Raw genomic sequence first — 23,601 nt, 5'->3', positions numbered from 1 at the left:
AAATACGGTCAAATTTTAGAACAATCCAGACATCCAAACAAAGTCAACACATTTGGGCCTCTGTCATAGCAACTATCGCCTCAGAATTACACTTTGGCCAGCAGTATGGAAACTCAGTATCTGTGTGTTCAATTTCCAGGAAATGGCCTTCCATGGAGCAGGAATGTCACTCAAGGTTATAGCCATCCTGTTTTGGGGAAATACAGATGTGATGGCTGATATTTCAGTAACCTTATTACAACCATGCATTGGAAGTTGCCTGCTGAAGATGGTAAGGCAAGATACTGAGAAAGGGACCACAAAGTTCCATGTAAAAGCAACTAGTCCCTGATGTCCCTGATGCAAAGTGCAATGCGCCAACCTTACATGGCTCTCTTCTTTTCCTCCTCCTCCTCCTCCTCCTCCTCCTCCTCCTTCTTCTTCCTTCTCCTCCTCCTCCATCTCTTCCACCTATTTATGGAGGGTAGGGTATATGCCATGGTGCACATGCAAAGGTCAGCACAGGACACCTTTCAGGTCCTTTGCTCTCTCTCCTTCCAGCCTGTGGGTCCTGGGGCTGGAATTTACTTTATGGTGTTTGGTGCCAAGTACCTCGGCTCTCTGGGTCATCTCGCCACCTTTTCCCGTCCTTTTGCCTACTAAGCTGTCTAATCTATTATGGTTTTATGATAACCGTGAGGCCCATGGATGGCTTATTCCTGTTCAAGGATCTGTTCTTCAGGGCAACAAACCCATAATTACAAAGGTCAAGAGAGAAACTGCCCGGCATTACTTGTTTGGGAACAATGGGACAAAGGAACAAGATCCCATCACTAACAGGGCCTCTTTATGGGCTAAAAGTCCCTGAGCTTCAAGACTGGACAGGCCTGGGCTCATTCACTCTCCATTTCCCTCCATGGTTTTAATAATCTAGTATTACGACGCTCAGAAACCGCTTCAGACTCTTTTCTCTCCGACAGTAACAGTTATATACCTTTTTCTGTGCCTCTTTCCAGAGAGACCAGGAAAGATGATCAAGGGCTGATTCCAGCCCAGTCTTCAAGACCCGAGTGGCAACCTCTGGCGCCACCTGGCGATAGTGTCACGAGTCAAGTACGGACCCGTAGCGGGTGAGCTGGCCTGCAGATAAGTTTCCCGGCATGCAGTGGCCAGGTTCTCTAGAGACAGGATGGTTGGGGCCGGGGTGGGGGGAGGGCGTGGGGGCTGGGGAGATGCACCCGGGGTGGGGGTGGGGGGGGATGTCGCTGTTTGGAGAGATGAAAATCGCACATCTGGGCGGGGCTTGACTCTGCGCTGATGTTCCCTGGGCCAACCTTCTGCAAGACAGGCGCGCCCTTGCTCTGAAGAGGTGACCGATGCGTGGATGGGGCTCCAGGGAAAGGGAATGGCGGCCACAGAGAGCATGCGTGCGCGTGTCCCACCCCCACCGCTCCACGCAGCGCCCCGCACCGCGCGCACGCACGTCCCCACGCTCGCTCGTGCAGGCCAGTCACCCACGCAGCAGCAGCAGCAGCAGCAGCCGCAGCAGCAGCCACAGCAGCAAGCAGGCTCCCAGAGCCAGATGCCCCCACCCACCCGGTGAATCAGCTGTCCCTCTCACGTAGTGATCGCGAGTGGGCACAAAATTGTACAGTTCCCACCATCACTCGGGTGCTGATAGGTGGGAGACTCCCTAGTAGGCTGGGCATGTGGTCTGTGGGACTCTTGAACAGGCTAGGGGCTCCAAAGGCAGGCCGCTCCCACCTGCTAGGCAGAGCGACCAATGAAAGCTTGGCCTGGTGATGTCATGGCCTGGCTGGACCCTTGTGATGACAGCCGGAGGTCACCGGTCAGGGGAATTGCTTAAGCCCACCCTTGGGGGTTCCAGAAGTTTCCACTGCTGGAGCGGAGTGCAGCCTCTCCCCGCAGCCTTCTGCGTGCCACTATGTGACCTGCTTTCTCAGCTGTCCCCGCATCACCCCTCCTTGTCCTTGGGGGTCTCTTCCTATGAGGAAGAGCTTATGTTTCTGTATCTGTTCCCACAGGTGTCCACAGAGATGTCCCACGTCATCTTTTCTACCAGTGCCAGCTGAGGGGGTCCTCAGCCAGGCTTTCAAATGTCGCTTCTCCTAAGCCACCCCCCTTGCTATGTCGTGGTTACAGATGCGCAAGTATTAGGCCTCTAATCTTTCTGGATTAGAGCTGTCAGTATGTCTTTCTGTCCATGGAAGTCGGTACGTCTGTGACTTGTCACCGCAGGAGACTGTCGCCTGCGGGAGCGGTGTCTGGTGTCTCCGCAGGCTGCCGTCCGTCAGTCACGTGGGTGTCTGCCCCGCCGCTGCGGGTCTGCGGGTCTGTCGGTCTGTCTGAGTCTACCATTGGAGTGTGTCTGGGTCCCCGCTCCCCCGGGGTCTCGGGGCTTGAAGGGAGGGAGAAGGAGGGGAGGTGGCAGCCCGGGGAAGCGGGGAGGGGCGGGGGCGGAGACAGTGGGCGGGCGGGGGCGCCGTGCGGCCCGGAGGGGTGTGTGCGGGGGGCCGGAGGCGGCTGTCACTGTCGGCTCTGCCTGCGCCGGGGAACATTGGCCGCCTCCAGCTCCCGGCGCGGCCCGACCCGGCCCGGCTTGGCCGCCTCAGGTGAGTCTCCCAACCCACCCGGGACCTTCCACCGGCTGGGGACCAATACGCATCCAGGGGGATCCGTGCTATCCTGGAAGGATCGAAGACCCCAAAACAGAGCTCCTACTGCACCTCCTGACCCCAGGGCCTGCCCAGAGAACCCCACTTCTCCCCCCCCCCCACACACACACACACTACCTAGCACTCCTCTGGAAACTCCCGCTAGCCGCTACATACTTACGGAAGATGCTTGCTGGGCCAGCCGCTGCCTCTGCATCCCCTTCCAGCAGGGACTCCCCCTGAACGCCCCTTCCCCACTCTCCTCAAAGTCTGGGGACATTGGAAGACGCCCCCTGTTTGGGGCGGAGCCCAAACTGCGCAGGTTACTGACATCCCGACTGCACCATCCCCATCCCGAGGACTGCGACCCCAGAGTGTCCCTACCCAGCTGAGCCCCTTGCCAGCTCCAGGACCCCCTCCTGCGGAGACTCCGTCTCTTTTTCTTTTCTTTTCTTTTCTTTTTTCTTTCTTTCTTTCTTTTTCTAAAGGGTGGCTCAGCGGAAGCCCCGAGTTATAATTAGCCCCACTCGGGTTTCCTGGTTAATCTCCAACAACGCCACTATCCCCAGATCCAGGCGACCAGGGCTGACTGGGTGATGGGTGAGCGCCCGGAGGGGGTAGTTCCGACCCGGGGAATTTTGATCTCTTGGCTGGAGATGCCGGAACTACAGCAGCTGTTGCCCCCAAAATAGCGCCCCTGCCTTTGCAGCGGGGATCTCCGGAGCTCCGGGAACACAGGCGTCCTGGCTTGTCCTTCAGTCCCCTCTGCGATGCTCACGATCCTCCAGATTCCCCCCCCCCTCCCTACCCTCCCCCCGCCCCCCCCCATCAAGGCTCGGGTGGGGAGCTCTGGCCTCTTCTTGGTCTCTACTGCTCCCGGTTGGCAGCAGCGGGCACTGCAATATGGGAATATATAAAGGCTAGAGTCCTGGGAAGCTCTTCAAGGGGCTAGCGAACCACTTGGCTGGAATCAGGCGAGAGGGGTGCGGCTGATGAGAAACAACCGGGTACCAACCGGCTGTACCAGGAAGATGAGGCGGAGCAGGGTGGGGCAAGGTGTGGATGGGACAAGATTTGGGATGCCTTCAGGACCTGGCACTCCTAATACCGTGAATGCCCAACCCACTCCCGTCCCCCACCACCACCACCACCACCACCCCGCCCCGCCAAGGCTTTAACCAACCCAGGAGAGAATTGGACCATGCTTTCTTACCATAACTTGCAAGATCCTGAAGGACCCCACCCATCTTTGAGGGCTCCACCCCTGTCCTGGAGCCTGTACACGGACTGTATGTGAGGGGTCTTAGCCCAAGCCACAGGGAGAGGAAGTATGGGAGGCCTTGGGACTTGCTGGGCAGAGAGGAGAGTATGCTTTAACTAGTCTTATCTCAGTTGGCTGCACTTGTTGTGGTCTGGGTGTGAGCATGTGTCTGGTCTTGTGTGTCCCTCCGGTTTGACTCCGTTTCTACCCTCCCTCCCCTTGCCCATGGGGCCCCACCTCCTCTGCAACTCCTTGATAACCCTTGGGCGAGACTGTTGTTAATGTGTGTGTGTGTGTGTGTGTGTGTGTGTGTGTGTGTGTGTGTGTCTGAGCTGCCGCCAATCTTTCACCCTTTACCTTTCTTTCTCCCAGCAGACGTCAGCCTGTCCCGGCAGCCATGTGGCTTCCCCGGTATCCCCTGCACACACCCTCCCTGGCTTCTCCACTCCTCGTCCTCTTCCTCTCCCTCCTGGGAGGAGGGGCAGGGGCTGAGGGCCGGGAAGACCCACAGCTGCTGGTGAGGGTTCGAGGGGGCCAGCTGAGGGGCATCCGCCTGAAGGCCCCTGGGGGCCCAGTCTCAGCTTTTCTGGGCATCCCCTTCGCCGAGCCACCTGTGGGTTCGCGTAGATTCATGCCGCCAGAGCCCAAGCGGCCCTGGTCAGGGGTGTTAGATGCTACCACATTTCAAAATGTCTGCTACCAATATGTTGACACCCTGTACCCTGGGTTTGAGGGTACTGAGATGTGGAACCCCAACCGAGAGCTGAGTGAAGACTGCCTGTATCTTAATGTGTGGACACCATACCCCAGGCCTACCTCTCCCGTACCTGTCCTCATCTGGATTTATGGGGGTGGTTTCTACAGTGGAGCATCCTCTTTGGACGTGTATGATGGCCGGTTCCTGACCCAGGTGGAGGGGATCGTGGTGTTATCTATGAACTACCGAGTGGGAACCTTTGGCTTCTTGGCCCTGCCAGGAAGCAGAGAAGCCCCTGGAAATGTAGGCCTGCTGGATCAACGGCTTGCCTTGCAGTGGGTGCAAGAAAACATCGCAGCCTTTGGGGGAGACCCGATGTCAGTAACTCTGTTTGGGGAGAGTGCAGGTGCAGCCTCGGTGGGCATGCACATTTTGTCCCCACCCAGCCGGAGCCTCTTCCACAGGGCTATCCTGCAGAGTGGTACACCCAATGGGCCCTGGGCCACCGTGGGTGCGGGAGAGGCCAGGCGCAGGGCCACGCTGCTGGCCCGCCTTGTGGGCTGTCCCCCAGGTGGCGCTAGCGGCAACGACACGGAGCTGATCGCCTGCCTGCGGACAAGGCCAGCTCAGGACCTGGTGGACCATGAGTGGCACGTGCTGCCCCAAGACAGTATCTTCCGATTTTCTTTCGTGCCTGTGGTGGATGGGGACTTCCTCAGTGACACGCCCGAGGCCCTCATCAATACTGGAGATTTTCAAGACCTGCAGGTGACTAAATGGCTGACAGGGGCAGACCAGAGTCTTCTAGGTTTCATCCATCCTTCCCCCTTTTCCCAGGGACCCAGGCATGAGGGCTTATTGCAGATCCACTGTTAGAGGTCCAAGTTTGTGGGTTCCAAAGGCAGCCCCTCCCTTTGGAGGGTACAGATCCCGAAGTAGTTACTGGGGGAAAAAAAAAGCTATGGGTGTATATATATATATATTTTTTTTTTTTTCTTCCTCCATGCCTTGTCCCTTCCCCACTCTCTGTTCCACATAATTCTGGCTCTGCAATGGTTCATCTCTCTGGCTATTGTTTGCTCACATGTTTCTGTCTGCCTGTCTGTCATCTCTCCATCTTTTCCCCCATCTCCAACTGTCCTCAGGTGCTGGTGGGTGTGGTGAAGGACGAGGGCTCCTACTTTCTGGTTTACGGGGTCCCAGGCTTCAGCAAAGACAATGAATCTCTCATCAGCCGGGCCCAGTTCCTGGCTGGGGTGCGGATCGGTGTACCCCAAGCAAGTGACCTGGCAGCCGAGGCTGTGGTCCTACATTATACAGACTGGCTGCATCCTGAGGACCCTGCCCACCTGAGGGATGCCATGAGTGCAGTGGTAGGCGACCACAACGTTGTGTGCCCCGTGGCCCAGCTGGCTGGGCGACTGGCCGCCCAAGGGGCCCGGGTCTATGCCTACGTCTTTGAACACCGTGCCTCCACATTGACTTGGCCCCTCTGGATGGGGGTGCCCCATGGCTATGAAATCGAGTTCATCTTTGGGCTCCCCCTGGACCCCTCGCTGAACTACACCACGGAGGAGAGAATCTTTGCTCAGCGACTTATGAAATACTGGACCAATTTTGCCCGTGCAGGGTCAGTGGTATTGGAGTGGGGATGGCCTCTGGGGATTCAGGGGAGAGGGGTGTCCGTGGATGGTAGTGGAAAAAGAGGAAACACCCACAAAGGAAAGGAGATGGAGAGGAAGTCAGAGTGATGCAGAGAACAACACAGGCAGAATGAGAAGTCCTTAAGAGACAAAAACAGAGCTAGAAACCTTTAACCTCAGCACCCAGGAGGACAGTCTGATCTCTAGAGCAAGTTCCAGACTAGCCAGGACTACATAGTTCATAGCCCTGATGGGGGCTTGGGGATAGGGTGAGTGCTGGAAGTGTGGCTCAGTGGTAGAAGGCTGAAAAGCACAAATATACAGGAGGCCACTCCCAGCACTGCAAAAGACAGGGAGGTGACTGCTAAGATGGTTCAACAGGTAAAAGGGATTGCCGTGTAAGCCTGACTTCCTGAGTTCGATCCCCGAAGCCTCCATAAAGGTGGAAGGAGAGAATCAACTTCACAGTTACCCTGACCTCCATCTCTCTCTCTCTCTCTCTCTCTCTCTCTCTCTCTCTCTCTCTCTCTCTCACACACACACACACACACACACACACAGATGGATGGAGAGAGATAAAATGATCAGACTTTGTGTTGCCCAAAGTAAAGGTGATGTTTGTAGAATCAGGGCTGCACCGACCTACACAGCCAAATGAACAATCCTACAATTTTTAGTTTAAAATAGGCCTCACTATGTGGCACCGGCTGGCCCAGAATTCTCCATGTAGGTCAGGCTGGCCTCAAACTCAGAGAAATTCACCCGCCTCTGCCTCCTAGGTGCAGGGATTAAAGCATGTGGCACCATGCCCAGCTAGAAATTATTATTATTCCTTTTTTTTTTTTTAACGAAAGGGGTAAAATAAAAATGGAACAAGAAAACAAACTGGAGGGGAGAAAGAGACAGAAAAGTCGGAGGGAAGAACCCCAGCCCCACCCCCACCCCACCCCCAGGATGGTGGGAGGTACTAAAGATGAGAAGGGGAACCTGGTGCCCCATGTCTGGAATCCTCACACTCTGGGGAAACTGAGGCAGAAGCAATGCCACATTGAGTTATGTGGGTCTCTCTCTCTCTCTCTCTCTCTCTCTCTCTCTCTCTCTCTCTCTCTCTCTGGAGGGGGGAGAGACAGAGAAGGAGGGAGGGAGGGATAGACAGACAGACAGACAGACAGACAGACAGACAGATGGATGGCTAAAGTGGGAAGGGAGAAGAGAGGTGGGGGACGAATGGGAATCTCCACGGCGTTGAAGAGCGTTCAGAGTCAGGAAGAAGACCCGCGTCTTCATTCCTTCGTTCTCTGGGCAGGCTGAGATTTCTCTTTCCTTCCTCAGGAACCCCAATGACCCTCGAGACTCCAAGTCTCCACAATGGCCACCGTACACCACTGCAGCTCAGCAATACGTGACCCTGAACTTGAAGCCCTTGGAGGTGCGGCGGGGACTTCGAGCCCAGACCTGCGCCTTCTGGAATCGCTTTCTACCCAAACTGCTCAGTGCCACCGGTAGGCGCGGTGGGTAGGGGAGCAGGAATGGGTGAGGCGGCAAGGGTTGGAAGGAGGGGGAGAGAAAAGGGTTGCAAAGACAGGGTGTAACCCCTCTCTTCTCCACCTCCCCCAGCCACGGAGGCTCCCTGCACCTGCCCAAGCCCCGCCCATGGGGAGGCTGCCCCGAGGCCCACGCCAGACTTATCCCTGTCCCTCCTGCTTTTCTTCCTTTTCCTCCTCCACCCCTGGCGTGCGTGGCTGTAACTACAGCCTCTTCCCCCTCTGTTCCTCAGAGGACACTTAACTCTAGTGTTTGGCTGGGAAGAAGGAAGGGGCCCCTCTCAGGGATACAGCGCCCCACTCCATTCTCAAGTCGAGACAAACCGGACAGACTCGGGGACCTACACGTCTTTGTTTAGACAAAACCTCAAAATCCTTTTTGTTTTTGTTTTTAATGTAAAAATTATCCTTCGGAGCTTGACCCTGACGTTGAGGGAAGGACTGGGGCTAGGCGGCGCCAGCCAATGGGGCTTGTAACCGCCAATCATTTCTGTATCTTTTCTCTTCCCTGTCAACCCATGGACACTCCTCCCGTTCCGATCCTGTCCCTCCCCTCTGTCTTCCGGTCATTTTTCTCCTCTCTCCTTCCTGCTACCCTTCTCCTCCTCCACCTCAATTCTTCGGATCATCCACTGTTGTCTTTGCACCGCCCCACCCGGCCTCCCGATATTGCCCGATCTCCACTACCCGACCTGCTCCGTTTCTTCCTCCCACTCTCGCTGGGCGCCCTGGCCACAGACACGCTGGACGAGGCGGAGCGCCAGTGGAAGGCCGAGTTCCACCGCTGGAGCTCCTACATGGTGCACTGGAAAAACCAGTTCGACCACTACAGCAAGCAGGATCGCTGCTCAGACCTGTGACCCTGGAGGGACCTCAGGTCCTGCCGCCCTGCCCGAGCCCCTAGCTGTATATATACTATTTATTTAAGGGCTGGGATATAATACAACCGAGCCCCAGGCCCTGTCCACCCTACCCTGTCTTCCTCCCACTAGGGGCTCCCCATCTTCTGCATGTTTTAGGCTGAGCTCCCCTCCCCGCGGTGCCTTCGCCCCTCTGGGCGGCCAATAAACTGTTACAGCCACTAGAGTCTGCGCGACCAGCGGGAAGTTGGGGCGGGGACCGAGTCACAGAGACGCTGGGATGAGAAGCCTCAGGATTGGTGAGCACAAATGCACCGTAACAGCAGTATCCGGCGGAAGTAGGCCCTGGGTCCGCCCCTTAGGGCAGAGCTTGCGACTGCGCAGTCAGGCAGATTTGCCGGCGTCTATCCGAAGTCGTTGCCTGTCTTCTCGTGGCATCGTCTCTTCGGCGCCCGTCTTCTGTATGGTGAGGTTTCCCCGGTTACGCGCGCCCACCCTGCCCGCAGCTAGTCCCAGAAGACACCAGGAACCAGATTTCGCCCCGCCTCGGTGACAGCCTCACTGAACGCTCTGGATCTGCTAAAGGACGTGCACCTGGGCCTGGCCCTGCCCTGCCAGGACCCCGCCCGGCTGGCCCTCCTCTCCGGCCACTACCTTTACTATCACTATGGCTGCGACGGACTGGATGACCGCGGCTGGGGATGCGGCTACCGCACCCTACAGACGCTGTGCTCCTGGCCAGGGGGCCAGTCGTCAGGCGTGCCTGGGCTGGCAGCCGTGCAAGGGGCCCTAGAGGACATGGGCGACAAGCCCCCGGGGTTCCGCAACTCCCGGAGCTGGATTGGCTGTGTAGAGGCCAGCCTGTGCCTTGAACACTTCGGAGGACCCCAGGGGCGCCTATGCCACGTGCCTCGCGGAGCTGGGCTTCAGGGAGAGCTGGAGCGGCTTTATTCACACTTCACAGAGGGCGGTGGCCCAGTAATGGTGGGAGGGGACGCAGACGCTCAGTCCAAGGCCTTGCTGGGGTTCTGTGAGGGCCCAGGTGTGGGGGCCTATGTCCTGGTGCTGGATCCACACTGCTGGGGCACTCCGAAAGACCGCAGCGAACTGCAAGCGGCTGGGTGGGTGGGCTGGCGAAAGGTAAACAGTGTCTTTGATTCCAATTCCTTCTACAACCTGTGTTTGACCAGATGTATCTGAAGCCACACACCCTGCCTGCAGTGTGGCACAGACCCACAACAGTGACTGATCGCACACAGCTAGTTACTTCTCACAGGTCCCCTGCAACATCAAAAATTTGGGCCAGGTACAAAGCTAGCCTGGTCTATACAGCAAGTACTAGGCCAGGCAGGAGTCAGCCAGAGACTGTTCTGAAAGTGGTAATAAACTGGCCTCATTCAGCTCACTGTGGCCCAGCCTGTGTTTGGGAAGGAGCAAACCACACACAGCTAAGAGGCACTACCAAAGTGCTTTTACTAGCAGGAAAAATAACGTACAAAAAAACTCTCAGTTGATGGGCTCAAGTGGTCACAGGTGTAGATGGTCGTGGGTGTGGAGGGCAAGTGGATAGCTCAAAAGAAATCAACGTCATCTGGGGCATCCAGGTCCCGATACTCTACAATGGCTCTTGGGTCTCCTCGAACCATCCTGTGAATAAAGATGTGATGTGAACAGACATCCCTGTGGTCGGAGGAGGGAGAAAAGCAAGTGTGGGCATCTCCTTCCAGACTCACCTGTTCCGAGGTTTCCCAGGGTAACCTCCTTGGCCTCGAAACGCATCGTAGTTGCCACGGCCAGCACCATACGGAGCATGGGGGTATGGAGGCCCTCCTGTGGGGACTGCAGGGCGGACAGCACCAGCTATGACAGAGACCCAGGATGAACTACACACTGACCTCAACCTCAGCCCAGCTAAGCTCTGCAGCCCCCCAGACACCCCTACATTGCCTCTCCAGACTCACCTCCATAGCCCAAGATGGGCGGCCGGGGCTGACCGTACGGCATCAAGCCCTGCGGTGTCTGGGGTGGGTAGGGAAGTCCTGGGGTCAGGCCTGGGGGGAGTACAGCACGGACAGGAGCGTGAATTACTGCGGGGGAGGAAAGGGAGGGCAAGAAAATCTACAACTAGGGCCTGAAGGCTGCTCCTCGTCAAGGAGCTCTGGCAGCCCCCATGGATCGTATCTTACTCTGGGCAGGGCCAGGTGGCTGTGCGGGCTTCATCTCGGGCAGGGCTGGGCGCTTGGCGTCCGTGAGGAAGTTGTTGAAGAAGGCCACCTCCTTCTTCACCTCTTCGATCTTCTCCGCATGCTTGTTGAAGATATGTTTGCGCACAAACTCGGGACCCTGGGTTGCAGAGGAGGAAATGAGGACAGCGCGCTGCACCCCCGCCCCCCCAGACCCCCCAGGAGCTCTCAGCCTCTCCCGTCCTTTGGGGGTCTTGCTGGCCCAAACCCGCCTCCCAATCCACCCTACCCATTCTTTTCACACCCCAAGTCACCTTGAATTTCTTGCCACTGAGAGGACATAGCCACTTATCCTTGCCCAGTTCCTGCGTGTTGGAGGTGACAAACTTCTCCACTTCCTGCTCGGGGTCTTTACGTCCCATTTTCTGGGCCTCTTCCTCCGAAAGGGACTCACGCACACTCAGCAGCGGACTCAGTTTCTCCTCAAATGTCTTCTGCCACTCCAGCACTGTGGGGATGACAAAGGCAGGCTGAGGGGAGCAGGAGGCAAGGGGTAAGAGGAGGGGACAGAAGACACAGGCTGGTCACCTGGGGGACTTGGGGGACCTGGAGTGTACCTTCTCCGTGACTGATTCGGTTGGGGGGCATGGGCCCCCGAACGTGGATTATGCCGCAGCGGTTGGGCATCTCGTCCTCATTGGGGTACTCACAAGTGTTGTAATAATCCAGAGAATGCACAATACGCAAATAGAGGAGGAGTTTATCCAAGACCTGAGGGGGTGAGACACACAGGTCACTATTCAGCCCCGCTCGCACACACGTGTGCGCACACAGTAACATGCTCCAGATGGTCAGAACTGGCACCTTAATCAGCTTCTCGTCCCTCTCCACATTGATCTCTGCTGGGTTGCCTTCCTTGGGAGGCTCCTCAGGAGGGGGTCCTCCGCTGCTCCCAAGCAGCTCCTCCTCCTCAGCACTCACTTCCTCAATCAGGTAGTCAGTGATGTTCTTTAAGATGGGGTTTTGCGAGGGCAGGCTCTAGCAAGGGCGAGATGGACAATGAGGCCGAGCAATCAGCCCGTGAACAGGTGTGAAGAGGGAGAAGCGGCACCAGAGGGCACAGCCTGTGCGCGCTACCCCTGCTGCACGCCTAAGCTCTTCCATCCACCCTAGCCCACGAATGACTACGCCACTACAAGCTGGAGGATGCCACCCAAAGGGCAAACAAGGGAGGCTGTGACCATGAAAATGAGCAGATGAGACTAGAGGTGGCACAAGGCGCCATTGGGTACACTAGAAAGAGTCCCCTGGGAGTCACTGACTGTGGGCACAGGAGGCGTCCCAGGCTCAGCTGCCCAGAGCTGGGTCCTGTCATCCAGCGTGTGGATCAGCTTGGCTGCCAGCTTGATGTCATTGCGCACTATTTGCTTGTGCTGCGTGATGCCATTGATGTTGCGGACACGACGGGTCAGATCTCTGTTCACACCAGGACTCAGTTCACACTCCCGGAGCTGTAGGGACACAATCAACAAGCTGTCCAATGAGTACCCCAGAAGCTGCGCCCCGAAAACTAGGCCCTATGGAGAACCTTGGTGGTTGCTCCAAGAATAGGGACCAAAGGGGACTGAAGCATGGTCACAGCCCCACAGCTTCTCAAACAGAAGTAAACCATGTATGTGAAGCCTCAGGGTTTAGCGGACACAGAGGAGACGGACAGCAGCGCCCAGCATTCCTGCAGCCCCATGCCCAGTGCTTACTCGGATATTTTGCAGATTCCAACATATCTCTTTAATGTTAACGCTGCGGTCAAACGTCACCCAGCCACGGCGGAAAAACCTACGGAAGAAAGCTTGTCAGCACTGTCTTAGGCTGAAGCCAGGGTGGCCGCTCACAGCCTCGGCTTTTTACACCATCCCAAGGTGTCCAGCTCCTCCTCACCTCCTCTCTGGCTGGGGCTCAGACAGTGCCACTCGCATGAAGCCTGGGTATCTTTTACAGAGCTGCAAGAATCAAGGAATGAGAAAAGCCACACGGTGACCCCACTCACCCCTTTCCCAACATCTCCATTGTTTCACAACACTAAAGAAGCAGCCTTCGTGCCCCAGCGAAAGAACCCAACCAAGAACCACAACGCACACCAAGCCAGGCCTCCAAGGGCAGGGCTCCGCAGGGACCAGGCCTCCCTATGCCAAAGGCAGCCCACCACATGAAGGATCTGGGCCTCACACCAACCCTGCCCCTAAAAGCAATGCCCCCACTCACAGAAATGATTTCAGCCCTTGAAATGTTGGGTGCGATGTTGCGCATGAAGAGAGAGCAAGTCTTATGCAAGGGCCGCGGCTTGCACTCCAGCCCTGCCGGATCCTTAGGCTTCTCCCTCTCTTCTTCCTTGGGCTTCTCCTTTTCTTTAAGTGCTTCATCTAAGCAGGAAGGAGGAGTTAGTGTAACTTCACTATTCAAGTGGGCGGGGCAGCAGTTACTACTAGACATCACGAGAGAAGGCCCCCCAAACACACACACCATCACCCCACACAGAAAAACGAAGAAGCAGAAGCAGTAAAGTGACCCGCACCAGTCTCCTCTTTCTCCTCCTCAGCTTGGCCACTCTCAGACTCGGACTCCGACTCGGACACACTGCCCTCATCAAAGCTGTCATCTCCACTGTGCTTCCGGTTCCGTTTCTTGCTCTGTGGGAGCAACAGGAGTGGGCCAATCAAGACCACACAGGATCGGCCCTGACACCGTGGCCTCATGCAGGACACGCCCACACCTTACCTTTTTGGCTTCCTTCTCAGCCTCTTCTTTCTTCTCCTCCTTGTCCCCGTCACCCTCAGATTTCTTAGTTTTGTCATCATTTGAACCGTCATTCTCAGCCTATGGGAGGCAGTTCCTGAGAATGCCATCTTTTCTGCTGGCTGCATCAGAGCCACCCCATCATGCCCTGTGGCGGTCCCAGCTCCCTCAGCCCCGGCTCCTCCTGACCTGTTTGCCATCTTCTTTCTTCTCCTCCTTTTCATTAGCCTTGCGCTCTCCGTCCCCCGGGCCTGGTCCAGCACGGCCTTCCTCTTTCTTGTTGGCCTCCCCAGTCTTGCCTGCCTGTTCCTCCTCCTCCTCCTGCTCTAGGATGCGGAGGTCATTCTCTGTGCCACCTTCCATCTTAATGACAGCTACCAACGACAGCAAAAGAGGTCACAACCAAAGGACTCCAGCTTCCGTTCCCAGCCGAGACCTCCCAGCCAGCAAGTCCGTACCTGCATCTAGCATCTTGACAATCGCGTCAGCTTTGTCTATGTCCAAGAGAAGGTTATCGAACCAGCCACTCTCCATGAGGGACAGGAACACCCTCAGTCGGTTCTGTAGCGCGCCCCGGGCCTCCTGCCGACGCTTTCCCACCTCATCAGGGTGGTACTTAGAGCGGAACCTGAGGAGGAGAACAAGCAGGGCGGGAGAGACAGAGCAGTTGTTACAAGCGGCCGCGGCCAGAATGCAGGGAGGGGCCCAAGAAAGGCAGGGCCTAGCCCCTCACACCCACAGAAGGTCATAAAACAAGAGAGGGGTGCACTAAAACCACCCAACACCCCAAAAAGAACCAGAGGTCGTACTCCGGAAAGATCTGGGGGAGAAGCAGGAATTGAGAGTTCTGGGTTAGGAGGGCCATGGCTCTGGGAAAAGACAGAGCTATGAGGCAGCTCTACTGCTCTAAGCCTCTGGGAGGCACCAGGGTGCCGTTTCCCACAGCCTCAGAAGAAAGCTAAGGGAGCAGGGGGCCCCCAAGAACCTCCCTCTCCTGGCCAAGCCCAGATGAGGTTCCCGCCAACTCCCTCCACCCCAGGTGGAGCCAGAAGGAAACCTGAAGTGTACCAGATAGAAAAGGCCAAAAGGCAAGACACCTTTCTCCCTTGGTGGGAGGAAAAGGCAGTGAGGGGGGCAGGAAAGAGAACAGGGAGAGGCAAGTGCCTGCATGGCCTCAGCTAGGCCCATGGGACAGAAAATAGGGCTGGAGGGTTAGGACTTGGGTACAGCATGAAAAAGAAAACATTTTAATAGGACTCTAAGGGCAGGAGAGAAAAACAAAAGCAAGAGAAATTAAGGATATAAGAAAAAGAGAAAAGGAGAAATGGGGGAATGTAAGAGAGGCCCAGACAGACAAGTTGAGAAAACAAAACCAAGACGTATTCAGCAGAGAGCAGGAGCATGGACAGAGAGAATGAGTGTGCATGGGCTCCACAGACACAGGGCAATCAGAGGGGACACATGAGGACAGGACAGGCTGAGCAGAGAGGAAAGCCGCAGGCATCACCTCCAGGATCTTTACCTTGGCAGCTTGGTCAAACAGAGCTCAAGATTTAACTAGTGGCGCCCAGGGCCCATGCTGGCTGGCGGGCTGCCCGCTGGCTCCTGGCTGGGGTGACCGGCCTAGACGCCCCGCCCCCGCGGGCCTCCGCGGTGGGGGCCCTGACTGACTAGCTGCCTGAGCAATACATTGAGCTAGACCACTGCATTGTGCACAGCGGTACCCTGCCTGTCTGCCTGGCCGGGCCCCGCCGCTCTGCCCAGGGGTTCATGTATGGGCTGGGTATGGTGGGGGTGGAGGTGGGTTTGCTCCGAGCTCCGTCGATGAGCGGGTGTAGTTCCCAGTTCTGGCTCTTTTCAAGGAGGAGGAGCAGAAAGAGGATGAGGAGGAGGAGCAGGAGGGGGGAAAAGATGGTTGATTAAAATTAAAACATCCACATAAGAAAAAAAATCAAATTCTTTTTTCTGTCAAACGACCCTGAGATCTTGGCTGTTCTTGTCTGGCTTCACTCGTTCACAAGGAGACCACGGCCACCTTGGGTCCTGGCGATTGGGGATGACAATGACCCACACCAACAAGAGGGTCGCAGTCTGTGTGCTGCACCAAGAGGCTAGGGAGCTCTGGTCAGCTGCCTGGAGGTGTCCCAGTGAGGCCGGCAGAGATGGGAGACGGATGGGTCCCACCAGCCAACACTGTTTCCCTCCCCTTCCCCACTCCCAGGAAGTGCCATGTTTGGGAGAACCAGAGGACAGGGCTGCAACTCCTCCAGCCAGACCAGGCAATGGGCCAGGGCAGAAGGGGCAGGCAGGCAGGGGCACTCACCACTCCTCATCTTTATGGGCCAGGAAGAAGTCCTGCATCTGCTGCCTTCGGAAGTCAAGCTTGTAGTCATTGTAGCGTTTGACTGCCTCGGTCTCATCCACAGAGTCATCCAGGGACAGAAGGAATTCTTTGAAGGATTTCATGATGGGTGGGGGCACACCCAAGTCAATCTCTGCAATGCTGCCCAGCCTGGGGGGAGGGGGTCCAATCGGGAGGCTTGGTTGTGAGGGAGATGTAGAGCCTAGATAGTGAGGTACCCCGTCCTCTGCCCACATGCCACCACTCCAAGCAGTGAGTGCTGTGCCTCACAGGCACCCCAGAACCTAGCCTCTCCCAGGCTTCAGCTATAACCTCCAGCAGCCCCAGGCATTCCCCCAAACCTAGCAATCCCTTTCTCCCCCAAACCCCAGGCTTTACCTGGCCTGGATGGGCAGGACATGGTGCTGCATGATGTGGACGTCTGGGTGGCCCCAGGGCTGAGGGGGGCCGTACGTTGGTCCCCCACCCCCCCCAGCATAGGGCATGTCATAGCCACTGTGGTATGGGTCAGAGCTGTGCTCATCCCTGAGGGTGGGGGACACAAAAGTCAGACACAGGAGGAACCAGGAACCACCTTTTCAGAACACGGACAAGGGCAGGAGGAAGGGCACACGCAGGATGTGGTCTCTCACCCAAGGGATAAAAGGGACAAGGAACGCTGGGTACGTGGGATAAGTGAGACAAGGAAGCAGCCAGCTTTCAGCAGAAGGACTGAGGCCTGAGGGTCCTGAGGGTAAAAAGAAAGTGATGCCACCTCACCAGTCTCTCCTCATGCGCTTTTGTGGGGGACTAAGTTCGTGGCGAGGGGGAGAGAAGCGTTCCCGCCGGTTCCGGTCGTAGTCTCGATATTCGCCCCGACTGCGGCGCTCACGGCCACGGTCCCACTCTCTGGAGGGAAGAACAAGAACGTGGCTGAGGTGGAGATGGCTCACTCTCTGGCACTGCACACCGAGGTGGGCAGCCGTGGTGGGCCACACACAGGCTGCCCTCCACTCCCTGCAGCACAGCTTCTCCCCGCCACCTTCTGTTCTAAGCCCACCTCCCAAGGGCTGAGACCACAGGCGCCCATCACTCCACCTACCTACAGCAAATAGTTAGCCTCTGTGACTCTTCAAACTATACACTAATAGAAATCACCCTGAGATACGGAGACTGAGCCTCGTGCTCCCCGAGCTCGCCTCAAAATTGCACAAGCGGCCTCTGTAGGCGGATCTTGAACTTGAGATCCTCCACCTCAGCTTCAAAAGATGATGAGATTACTAGCCTATACCACCATGCCAAGTTAATTATATGTTTTTATTTTAAAAAAAAAAATAACTATTTTCTCAAAAGAAAAAAAAGTTGCTATGAAAAGGAGCACTGTTCTCTTCAAGGTCTGGCTTAGAAGAGTTTCCACAGCGATAAGGTGGGAAGAAATTAACTGGTACTCACACAGACATTATCATAAAAGGAAATACTTAAATGGCTTTCTCAGATGTTGGGCTACTCTTTCTGGCTTCTGCATAAAGTTAACGGAACCTTGCTATGCTGATAGAGCTCTCACACTCTTGAACTCAAGCAATCCTCCTGCCTTTGCCTCAGGAGTGCATTACAGGTGTGAGCCCTTCTCCCGGAAAGAGGTAGTTTAAGAGTAAGCTGAAGCAGGCATGGTGTGATTCTATCACTTAGAAAGTGAAGGCGGCTACATAGCAAATATGAGACCACACTGGGCTGCATAAGACTCTGTCTCAAAACAAGCAAATGAAGTCAGTTGGACTGTTTCCACACACCACACCAGTAGGCTAGAGCTCAGAGGTAAAGCACTGCCTAGAACGTTCAAAGCCCTTGTGTTCTGCTACATTAAAAGCACTGGGCTACCAGCTCTTTGAACATCTCCCGACATTTCCCACTATACAGCAGCAAGATACATTTCACCCAAGACTGCTCATCTCAGAAAAATCTAGACACTGGGACGCTGCAGAGCTCACACTGGTAGGTAAGTTTTCCAAAATGTGTTTCCACCAGCAACAAATCCTGACAGCTCTCCTCTAATGACAGCTTCTCTCAGCTTGTTCTCCTGAACATGTCTGCCTAACACTAAGTGTGAAACTCCAGTGCTGACAGTGCTCAAATCAAAAATGGCATCTGGGAAAAGCACTTCAGGCTCCCCAGTCAATCACACAGCTGCTCTTGGCGCAGGCAGGGCCGACCCTACACTCAGCACAATACTGTTATGCACACTTCTCATCCATCGCTCAAGCTCAACACCAAACCAGAGACAAAGAGGCAATGCTCTACCAGGGACACTAACTGGTGGTCTTCCTTCACGCCGGCACGCTTGTCCTAAGGCACCACTGCTTTCAGCCAGCATTCCTGCAGCATCACTACGGAAAACATCAATGTCTCTACACAGTTTGAGAATCACTACACCAACCAAGTAAGAGTAGCCCAGCTAAGTGTCTCTTTCCTGTGGCTCTCCCCAACACCCTGGGTATCATCTGCTCCTCAGAATTTAAGTCCCTTTGCCATGGCCATGGCCTTTTCTGGCCTATCTCCAAAGCTACTTTGGCCTCACATGATTAAACTCTGAAGGACTTCACCTGGCTTCAGACTCAGAAAAAAAAAACTTCGATTTTCTTTTTTCTTTAAGAAACACCAAGCAGAGTTGGGTATGGTGGCTCCCACTTGTAATTCCAGCACTCACAAGGCTTGAGGCAGGAGGATCTGTCCCAGGCCAGCTTTTTCTACATGAGACCCTGTCTTAAACACTAAAGTGCAAGGGGGTTAGGGAGACAGCTCTCAGCATGCGGCTCAGCGGACTGAGGCTCAGTTCCTAGGAACCACCTGTCAGTTCCAGGGATGCAACACTGCCTGGCTTCCCACAGGCACCAGGCACAGCATGCTTGTGGTGCCTATACATATTGCCCCCAATGTGGGGGGAAAGCTGCCAGGCATTGTGGCACATGCTTTTAATCCCAGCACTTGGCAGGCAGAGGCAGGTTGATCTCTGAGTTTGAGGCCAGCCTGGTCTAGGACAGCTGCCAGGGCTACACAGAGAAACCCTCTCTCAAAATACAAGCCAAAAACTAATAGTTTTTAAAAATGTGCTAAGGGGGTGCCAGGTGTGGTGGCTCACGCCTTTAATTCCAGCACTCAGGAAACAGAGGCAGGCAGAACTTTATGAGTTCGATGCCAGCCTGGTCTACACGGCAAGTCCAGGACAGCCAAGGCTACATAGAGAAACCCTGGTGGGGGGTGGGGAGGGAAACAGTGCTAGGGGCTAGAAAAAGGCACTTGCTGTTCCTGCAGGGGACCCAAGTTTGTTTCCTAGCACACATGGCAAGCCACTCACAAGTGCCTGTTACTCCAGCTCCACAGAGCCACCACCTCTAGCCTCCATAGTCATTAAACACTGATGTGCCAACACCATCCACACACCCACACACCAGGCTTCATCTTTCCCAGGGTTTTCTAAGTGCTAACTGGCAGACCCTCCTTTTTTTTGAGACAGGGTTTCTCTATGTAGCCTTGGCTGTCCTGGACTCGCTTTGTAGACCAGGTTGGCCTCGAACTCACAGCGATCCACCTGCCTCTGCCTCCCGAGTACTGGGATTAAAGGCGTGCACCACCAAGCCCAGCTCAGACTCTTCCTTTTAAAATTTAATTTCATATTTACTTATTTATTAAGACAGGATAACACCCTGTAGCCCTGGTTAGCCTCAATCTCTTAAAGTTTATTTTCCTAAGTTCTATCACAAAAGTCACCTCAAATTCCTTTAAAGAGATATGCTTTCAAGTCAAGCTCCTGTCATTAACTCACTGAATTGTTCTTTTGTTTGTCTTTGCTGGGTTTTTTGTTTGTTCATTTTTTGAGATAGGGTTTCTCTGTGTAGCCTTGGCTATCCTGGACTCACTTTGTAGATCAGGCTGGCCTCAAACTCACAGAGATCCTCCTGCCTCTGCCTCCCGAGTGCTGAGATTAAAGGCGTGCGCCACCACCACTGCCCTGCTGCTATTGTTGGTTTTAAGATGCCTTGGATTTAAAAGGGAGGGGGCTGGAGAGCTGGCTCAGTAGGTAAGAGCACTGGCTACTTTTGGAGAGGACTGGGGTTTGAGTTCCAGCATCCACAAGGCAATCCACACCATTTCCCAAGGGACTTAATGCCCTCTACTGCCCATGGGCACCAGGCACCAATGAGACATAATGTAAGCAAAACATCCACAGACATATTTTCGAAATAAAATAATATATAAACTTCCATACTTCCTCTCATCTTAATCACCTGTTTTAAAATCGCCTCAAACATTTCTTAAGGTAGCTAAGTGGTGATGGCACACACTTTTAAACTCAGTAACTTGGGAAGCAGAGACAAGCAAATCTCTGGTCTACAGAAGGAGTTCCAGCATAGCTAGGTCTACACGAAGAACCCTATGTCAAAAAACCAAAAACACCAAAAAACAGGGTTTCTCTGTGTAGCCTTGGCTGTCCTAGACTCACTTTGTAGACCAGGCTGGCCTTGAACTCAGAGATCTACCTGCCTCTGCCTCCTGAGTGCTGGGATTAAAGGCAGGTGCCACCCATGCCCCACACAAAATTTCTTAAGAACATCTTCAATATAATTAACTAAAAAGGATTTCCCAGAAACCTATTCAGGAGCCACATCATACATATCCAACTAGCTAAGCTAGTGTGTCAACTGCCTGTAATCCCAACACTTGGAAAGCAGAGGCCAAAGGCCCTAGTGAGGCCAGCTGGGCTAGAAAGCAAACTCAAAACCAGCCTGGACCACACAAGGAGGCCGGCCCTGCCTAAGGAGAAAACCAGCAAAACCAAATCAATTAACACTGACACTGCACTTCCCAAGAGCTTAGTACAAGAATTCACCACATCTTGCCAGCAAAGCGGTCTGACTCTTCTCCAGTCTGCTAGTCTGCGTTCAACATTTCTCCTAAACCAACCTTTTAAGAGCCATGACTTTAATCCCAGCACTGGTAGATCTCCATGTGTTTAAGCTCTGCCTACATCGTGAGTTCCAGGACAGCCAGGACTACATCCAGTCCTTGTCTCGAAATCATAAGCAAACAAACAAATATGCACTTTACAAGTAATAAAGTGCACATGCACTCGCTGGGCTGCGGACATAACTGTTAGCTGAGTGCCTCCTCGCAAGTACAAAGCCCTGGGTCGCATCCCTGACAGGGAGGATGTTATAGACAGAGTAAGCAGCTTAGTGTCATCCTCAGCTACCTAACAGTTCCAGGACAACCAGGCTATAAGAAACCCTATCTTTTCAATGGAGGAAGGGAGGCGGGGTAAAAAAAAGAAATGCAAACTGAGCTCGGTGGGGTGTCGCACCCCTTTAATCCCAGGAGAGATTAAAGCAGATCAGAGGCAGAGGCAGGGGGATCTCTGTGAGTTCAAGGCCAGACTGATCTACAAAGCTAGTCCAGAACAGCCAGGACTCGACTGTCTGGAAACCATGTCGAAAAACAAAAAAAAATAAAAACAAAAAAAAAGAAGAAGAAGAAGGAATGCCAACTCCTGATACTGTTTTTTCCCCCCACTCAGACTTAGTTCTAACGCTTTGATCAGTTGGTGCTTCCTTATTATTTAGACTTAAGACAGGGTCTCCCTATGTAGCCCACGAGGAAGATGCAGTGGTCCAGCCAGCTGAGAGGGGGCTCCTGTTCGCCACTACTACTGGCTGTCACTTTGATCTTAAAAGACCTTTCAAAATCTAAGCCAACAATGAATAGACTACAGAAAATGGTCCAACGACGGATTACATCCTAACGAGATTGTATGCGGACACAGTGTAACGGAATAAAACTGAGAAGCGCAAGGGTTGCGGGGGCGGGGGCGGGGGTGGGGGTGGGGGTGGGGGCGGGGGGCAGGGATAACGTTAATCTTGGAGGTAACGTCAATCCTGTCTCACCGGTCACTCCAATCGTCCCCCCGCCGTCTTTCATCTCTTTCCCGGGAACGGTCATAATCGCTGCGCTCTCTTCGAAATTTGTCCCGGCGTCTTCGATCGTATTCGTCATCACTGTCACCCATGGTGCTGTCAGAGGAGGCCTGGGGCCCGGCGGCGGGTGGACACGGTGATGATGAACAAGGACCAGAGGAGGGGCAGTCCCCCGGGGGCAGCGCGCCCGCCTCCCTCCCGCCGAGGCCGGCCTGCCATCCCGGGCAGGGCGATCGGTCCGACAGTTTCACTGTCCCCAGGGGTTCCTCCCCCCCCCCTTTGTCCACCCCCGAAGCCCCCCGGGCACAGTCCTCTCCTTCCGATCCCGCCACCCGGGTCTTTCCTTCCCCTCCCCCACCTGGCAGCGGCCCGGGCCGTTGGAAGCGCGCGCCGGCGGGCTTGTTTTCCGGCCGGACCGGAACGCGCGACAATGGACCGACCGCAAAGACGGTTTGATGGAGACGCGGGGAGTCTCAGCCCGGAGACCGACGGAAAGATGAAAGTGGGGCCGCGGAGGGTGAGAGGAGTCGCGCGCGCAGCTCCCGCCGCCCCCCGGACCTCGGGCTCTAACTACAAACAAGACCACCCCACCCCCCTCCACCAACGACCAAACTAAAACTAAGAGAGATTAAGGGACTGATGGGAAAAGGGTGGAGACGCGGAAGTCTCGCGTGGTTTTGCGACAAAATCGCCCCAGCCGTAGGCGCTACGGAAGCTGAGCTAGGCCAAGCGAGGTCTCCGGAACGTGGTCGTGCCTTTCCAACATGATGGAGACGGAGTAGGGTTTCGATCCCCATTAACAGTCTCCTGGGTCGGACCTAGTTTGCATCCAGAGTTTGTTTGGAAAGACTCCTGGGCTGGGGCACCTCTTGACCTTCTCAAGGGTGGTGGATTTGGACGCTCCTCGTGTTGGGGACGGTGGATGTCTAGGGAATAATGCATAGAAGCAACCATTTTAAAGGCTTCTCCTCCCACCATTTTCTTCCGCAGGAATCTACAGCATGTGCTACTTGTAAAACGTGTTCTTCCTGCTTTTCTTGGGACAAAGGCGCCTGATCCTCGTGGAAAAACGTGCAAATCTGTCTTTTTGCTTTATTTCTGTTTTTTGAAACAAGGTTTCTCTGTAGCCTTGGCTGCCCTAGACTCGCTTTGTAGACCAGGCTGGCCTTGAACGCACTGCGATCCGCCTGCCTCTGCCTCCCAAGGCAAATCTCAGTCATAATGCCCAATACTTTAATGGGAGCTGTACAATGCAGCCTGGAAACATCCACCAGGATCCAGTGATTCCCAGTTTTAATTCATAATTCCACAAGATAACACTAAGCCCTTCTCAATGAATAGAATGTTAAGCTAAAGAATGAACCCACGTTGGGGCTGGAGAGATGGCTCAGTGGTTAAGGGCACCACCTACTCTTCCAGAGGTCCTGAGTTCAATTCCCAGCAACCACATGGTGGCTCACAACCACCTGTGTTATCTGATGCCCTCTTCTGCAGATAAAGCACTCATACAGAAGAATGGAGCATGCCACAGCCTTGCTGGGGGATGGGAGTGCAGGGCGGTGCACCCAGCATGTAAAAAGGGGTATGTACAGTAAGGAGCATTTAAAAAGCTCGGTACAGAAGTCATGTTGGCACCGGCCTGCAATCCCAGGTACTCAG

The 23,601-nt window shown here is 54.8% G+C and overlaps 3 protein-coding genes across 11 annotated transcripts; 2 read left to right on the top strand and 1 right to left on the bottom strand.

Annotated features, from left to right (window-relative positions):
- The first annotated feature begins 2,073 nt into the window (after positions 1-2,073).
- ACHE (acetylcholinesterase (Yt blood group)) lies at positions 2,074-8,885 on the top strand. Of its 4 annotated transcripts, none has more exons than XM_084763605.1 (5): positions 2,074-2,298; positions 4,291-5,380; positions 5,758-6,242; positions 7,588-7,757; positions 8,538-8,885. In XM_084763605.1, the coding sequence occupies exons 1-5, from the start codon at positions 2,204-2,206 to the stop codon at positions 8,657-8,659; spliced, it is 1,962 nt and encodes a 653-aa protein (XP_084619731.1). In that variant the 5' UTR covers positions 2,074-2,203; the 3' UTR covers positions 8,660-8,885. The 4 variants fall into 4 exon arrangements, with proteins under 4 accessions (XP_084619731.1, XP_084619730.1, XP_084619732.1 ...); XM_084763604.1 differs by lacking the exon at positions 2,074-2,298 and adding an exon at positions 2,313-2,331; XM_084763606.1 differs by lacking the exon at positions 2,074-2,298 and adding an exon at positions 2,476-2,612.
- A 54-nt stretch (positions 8,886-8,939) lies between these two features.
- Positions 8,940-10,064, top strand: UFSP1 (UFM1 specific peptidase 1; the record flags this gene model as incomplete). Its single annotated transcript, XM_084763682.1, has 3 exons — positions 8,940-8,958; positions 9,022-9,125; positions 9,179-10,064. The coding sequence occupies 3 exons, from the start codon at positions 8,940-8,942 to the stop codon at positions 9,857-9,859; spliced, it is 804 nt and encodes a 267-aa protein (XP_084619808.1). The 3' UTR covers positions 9,860-10,064.
- A 44-nt stretch (positions 10,065-10,108) lies between these two features.
- On the bottom strand, positions 10,109-22,588 carry SRRT (serrate, RNA effector molecule). Of its 6 annotated transcripts, none has more exons than XM_084763596.1 (20): positions 22,301-22,588; positions 21,913-22,052; positions 16,757-16,885; positions 16,376-16,522; positions 15,959-16,147; positions 14,094-14,263; positions 13,825-14,009; positions 13,618-13,716; positions 13,415-13,529; positions 13,105-13,262; positions 12,781-12,842; positions 12,600-12,678; positions 12,165-12,353; positions 11,707-11,880; positions 11,460-11,613; positions 11,157-11,350; positions 10,846-11,002; positions 10,621-10,746; positions 10,393-10,519; positions 10,109-10,306 (listed from the first exon to the last, which is right to left on the bottom strand). In XM_084763596.1, exons 2-20 carry the CDS (start codon positions 22,032-22,034, stop codon positions 10,231-10,233), a joined length of 2,652 nt encoding a protein of 883 aa, XP_084619722.1. In that variant the 5' UTR covers positions 22,035-22,052; positions 22,301-22,588; the 3' UTR covers positions 10,109-10,230. The 6 variants fall into 6 exon arrangements, with proteins under 6 accessions (XP_084619722.1, XP_084619723.1, XP_084619726.1 ...); XM_084763597.1 differs by having other exon boundaries at positions 10,393-10,498; XM_084763600.1 differs by having other exon boundaries at positions 10,393-10,498; positions 10,621-10,722.
- Between the last annotated feature and the right edge of the window lie 1,013 nt (positions 22,589-23,601).

The sequence above is a fragment of the Acomys minous genome (assembly GCF_964271855.1).
Source record: "Acomys minous genome assembly, chromosome: 16".
Lineage (NCBI taxonomy): Eukaryota > Metazoa > Chordata > Mammalia > Rodentia > Muridae > Acomys > Acomys minous.
The sequence above is the reverse complement of the archived record's forward strand: the minus strand, read 5'-3'. Positions and strand labels throughout refer to the sequence as shown.

Coding starts and splice junctions, on each gene's coding strand:
- ACHE (XM_084763605.1), top strand. CDS start 2,204: ATGGAAGTCGGTACGTCTGTGACTTGTCACCGCAGGAGACTGTCGCCT. Junction 5,381..5,757: donor GAGATTTTCAAGACCTGCAG/GTGACTAAATGG, acceptor AACTGTCCTCAG/GTGCTGGTGGGTGTGGTGAA. Junction 7,758..8,537: donor CAAACTGCTCAGTGCCACCG/GTAGGCGCGGTG, acceptor CCCTGGCCACAG/ACACGCTGGACGAGGCGGAG.
- SRRT (XM_084763596.1), bottom strand. CDS start 22,034: ATGGGTGACAGTGATGACGAATACGATCGAAGACGCCGGGACAAATTT. Junction 16,886..21,912: donor GGGGACGATTGGAGTGACCG/GTGAGACAGGAT, acceptor TCTTCCCTCCAG/AGAGTGGGACCGTGGCCGTG. Junction 12,843..13,104: donor CAAGGGCTGAAATCATTTCT/GTGAGTGGGGGC, acceptor TGATTCTTGCAG/CTCTGTAAAAGATACCCAGG.